This window comes from Schistosoma mansoni, chromosome W (assembly GCF_000237925.1).
Source record: "Schistosoma mansoni strain Puerto Rico chromosome W, complete genome".
Lineage (NCBI taxonomy): Eukaryota > Metazoa > Platyhelminthes > Trematoda > Strigeidida > Schistosomatidae > Schistosoma > Schistosoma mansoni.
In genome coordinates, this window is record NC_031502.1 from 6,338,913 (window position 1) to 6,343,168 (window position 4,256).

A 4,256-nucleotide genomic window follows, 5' to 3' on the forward strand; every position below is an offset into this window, starting at 1 on the left:
TAATTTCGGTTTCTTTTATTAGTCTGAGGAGTTTCCTGGTGTTGCCTACAGCCGCTGCCTTTTCCATCTCTTTTGCTTTCGTTGCCCACTACTGCTCACGATTGTTCCTTAGACTTTTGGTTGACCTAGATCTTCAGAGCCTGATAGGATGAGTTTACGAGAATCCATCAGTGAAATAGACGTAGAAGAAATCTATTGGTTTTTCGGAACCCTATGGTTTAAATTACTAATAGATGTTACTGCTGTTTCCACAGCAATTCGTATATTTTTCCAAGCAGCATCTGGGTCAGTCTCGTTTACAGAACTGCCTAGATGTGAACTCAGTTTTTCCTGGAACTCATTTTTGACTTTTTTGTCCTCCAGTTCAATCCTAATGAGTTTTCTTATTGTAGTTTTTCTGCGTCCTGTGAGGCGCAAACAAATGCGTGCTCGTATTAAAGCGTGATCAGAGTCTAAACATGTATTCCAGTACGAGCGACAATCTTCTATTTGAGCCTCTCCAATGATGACTGATGACAATATGGTCTATTTGAGTCTGTCGTTGGTTTGGTGCAGGTAGTTGCCATGTTAGACGATGTCTCTCATTATGCTTAAAATTAGTTCTTGCTAAAAAATAAACGATTGTCTGAGTATAGTTGCAACAGACGATCACCATTATCTGTTCGCTGAGCCGGAATACTAAAATACCCACCTAAATGTTTTCCTGTTTGATTTAAGCTGCCTAATTGGGCATTAAAGTCACCTGCTACGAGCACTATGTCTGAGCGTTTAGCTTTTTGAAGGAGTTTGGAAAGCTTTCTGTAAAATTCATCTTTCACTTCATCATGGCTGCAGTCAGTGGCAGCGTAGGCAGAAACGACGAAATGGTAAAGACGTGTGTCCTTATCCTTCCGAGTTCTTATGGAGCCATTTAGCCGGACAGCATACAGGCGACTGTTAACGGGGATCCATTCTAATAGTGTTTGTTCTGCCCTTGTACTTAGTGCTATGCCTACACCTGCAAGTCCATGAGAACTAGTCAGAGGGTCGCCAGTTACACGAATAGTGTATTTCGTTGGCTGTCCATTTTGGCGAGGTGGGGTCAAGTGAATGACCACACTAGGATCCTGTATGTGTGTTTCGGAGACACAGCATACATCAATCGTATGAGATTCTAGAGTCTTAGCCAAGGAGGCCTGTTGGCCGATTTGACATCGGGTACGTACGTTGAAGGCTCCAATGTGTAGTTTGGAGAGAGGTTTCAGTAGACCTGGGACAGTGTTTTGCGCACTAGAGTTGTTGGCCATGGTGACAATTGAAGAGGGAGTCAAAATAGGAAGTTTAGAGTTGAAACTCGAGGTAGGAGGAATAATAGGAATTGAAGGAGATTGATTATGAATACAGTGATCTTGAGTGCTGTTATAGGTATGAGCGTAGTGATCACTTCCCGGTTGCACACGCCGTGAAAGGGTTTTTCTAGAGGTACCTGTAAAAGAAATTGGGTTAGGGGTGGTCTTGGTAGCCTGAGGGCGTGACCACAGTGCCCAAGGGACAACTGCTTGAGACCGACCACGTACGACCTTTTTGTTAGTAATTTTCGTGTTAGCTCCGTAATTGTTGGGACCTTACCGCTGGAGACGGAAATCCATGGGATAAGGCGAGGTGTGCATTTTTAGGATCGACCTTTTCTAACCCCATCCCTCCTTGTGGGAAGGCAGCATCGCTGTTATGCTGGTTGTCTGAAGGAAACACCTTACTGCTGTCACACCTCTGTACAGTCAGCAGTACGACTTCGCCTTCAGACCTTGGGTTTGCTGCTTTTAGTCTTACCGCTCTTCAAACGACCTGCCTGGCATGGTAGGACCTTGAGGAACGATTGTTCCAGCCAGTATAGCTCTATTGGTTCATCACGATAGGCAAGCCCGACCACTACGTCAAGGTAGCAGCAACGGTCTTGTAAGATGTTTGAACATGAGAACGGCTCAATGAATTCTCTAGTGAACAAAAGATCTAATTTTGTAATTTAAGACAGTTGGATGGTGGATAGCAGTGGAATCGAGGACGCACGTTTCTTTCTATTTGGGTCTCATCATGTGGATGCTCTTGCATCATTTACAGTCATTAACATCAGTGGAAAGTTTCAAACAACTAATATTTGTGAATTCTGACTTCGTATGTTATGACAAATGATACTTGTGCACTTCAAGCAGCTCATTAGAAAGTTTTCAGTAATAATTGCTCTACGGTCTCACACGAACCAACTTCCACAGCATCCACTTTATTTATTTATTGTCAGAGTTTATGTTCAGTGAAAGAAATGGGTGTTTTTTCCTCTTCATTCTGCACCTAAATAAAGCAGACATGTTATCTTAAAGCTTCATTTCTTTTGAGTTTACAATAAATTTATAAAACAACACCCTAGTTTTCCTTTACTTGATTTTTCCATTTTTAACATTTCCGCAGAATGGAAAAGAAAATAAGGACATATGAGGGAAAGGATTGTGTGCAAGAGCTAGGAAAGTTGTTAAAATTATTCCCCCGCTTTAAGAGGGCCTACATTAATCGAGTTTTCACACGGAATATGCTTAGTTATGAAAAGAGTTATGAACAGTTAAAGGAAGAAGATGATCGAGAGCGTGAAAGATGCTCAAAGGTCCGTCTCATTCAGGCACCAAAGGCTGAGTCTAAACGACGTAAGTGTTATTTCTATTTAGTGTTTCCTAAGCGTAATATTAATTTAAATTGGGCTTAATTTGCTAGTAAGTATTGTATCACTCGGATCTCTCCACCTTATTGTTTATCATACAACAGCTGACAGACTATATGTGTCTAGGATATTTGTATCAGAAAAGCTTTCTAAACCGACAATAAAAAATCTATTCACTAAAAATATGAATAAAGAATATATCATTTTATCTTAAATCGCCTTCGCAAAGGTATGTGTCCAGTCTCCATTCACGTTGTTCGTATCGTAACCATATACCGCTGACACTGGTATGAATGTTTACGTAATTATTACTATTTATGGGTTAAACTCCAGTTATGTAGTGTGTAATAAAGGTATTAGATTTCAAATACCAGCAATGGCATCTTTCCACGAGGGTCAGTGTTAATAAACATATTTTCCTCATTACCATAACTATTTAATCGATCAAAGTAGACTCAAAACTATTAATCAATTTAGGAAAAATCCATTGACTTTTTAAAAGGAAAGTTCACTAGTGCATCTAGTGGGAAGAAAACTATATATCGCAAATCAAGGTTAGGATTATTTATGGGTTCCTCATCTCTTCATTCCCCTCCAACTTTTTAGAAACATCTCTTAAGGAAGTATGTGGTGATATCGGGCTGCTATTACTAAGAAAATATGTCACAGTATCATTGTACCATGAGTTGATTTGTATTTTGCATAAATATCATGCACTTGACCATCAGAATCTGTGGCGTATTGATCTCACAATTCCAAGCATAAAGTACTTTGGAAAGAATCTATATCTCCCTAACCTGACTCTGTTTTTTATTCACTTCTTTTGTTTATTTTAGCAACAGATTCGAAAACTCACAATCGTCCGGAATTGCCTCTTCAGTCACAAGCTTTCTTATGTATGGGACTGCCTCTGGGTCGTTGCCCTCCCCATGTTGCTAACTCACTGTATCGTCGAGTTATTGTTACTCCTGAGGGAACCGTTGAATCTGCCGATGAACATGAACAGAAGTTTTTGGACTCTACGGGTTTATCAAGTTCTGCACTGGAAACACCATCCTCACACTGTGAACCACCGCGTCCCAAACCATCATTGTTTACTGGGGTAAGTAGGGTTTTGTTTATGATTCACTTATGATCAATCGAAATCAGTTTTACTACTCAAAATTGTCACAGGAAGGTCCAGGAATCATATGATATTCTAGTTCACTCTTAGTCATAAGTAAAAAATCACAAACCTAGTTCATTTGTTTTGTCAGAGCTCTAACTGTTCAACACTTGTTCTTATCCTGAAGTGTATTGTCATTTTAAAAGTTATGCGGTGATCCCTGACATTAAAGTTTGTGAATATACAAAGTATCTTATCATTATCCATTTCCAAACTTAACAGAAATCACTTTGGTTTCAAAATCTTCCTCATAACGTTCCTTATTTTGAACCTTATTTTCGTGCTGACCTCGCAGTTCCTCTACTACTTTTTATTCTCTGTTCCTGTAAAGTGTATTTTTATTGTAGTGATTTATTTAAAGTAAAATACGTATACGACATGATATCTATTTCACCCATATTTGAT

General features: G+C 39.4%; 1 protein-coding gene across 1 annotated transcript in view; it reads left to right on the forward strand.

The window, feature by feature from the left end:
- Positions 1 to 4,256, forward strand: part of Smp_022310 (putative helicase swr1) — a gene marked incomplete at its 5' end in the record, with an annotated part of 26,939 nt that overhangs the window by 7,103 nt on the left and 15,580 nt on the right. Inside the window, 2 exons of the mRNA XM_018800029.1 lie at positions 2,443 to 2,672; positions 3,523 to 3,788. Coding sequence (XP_018653884.1) covers positions 2,443 to 2,672; positions 3,523 to 3,788 — 496 coding nt within the window. The remainder of the gene's footprint in view (positions 1 to 2,442; positions 2,673 to 3,522; positions 3,789 to 4,256) is intronic.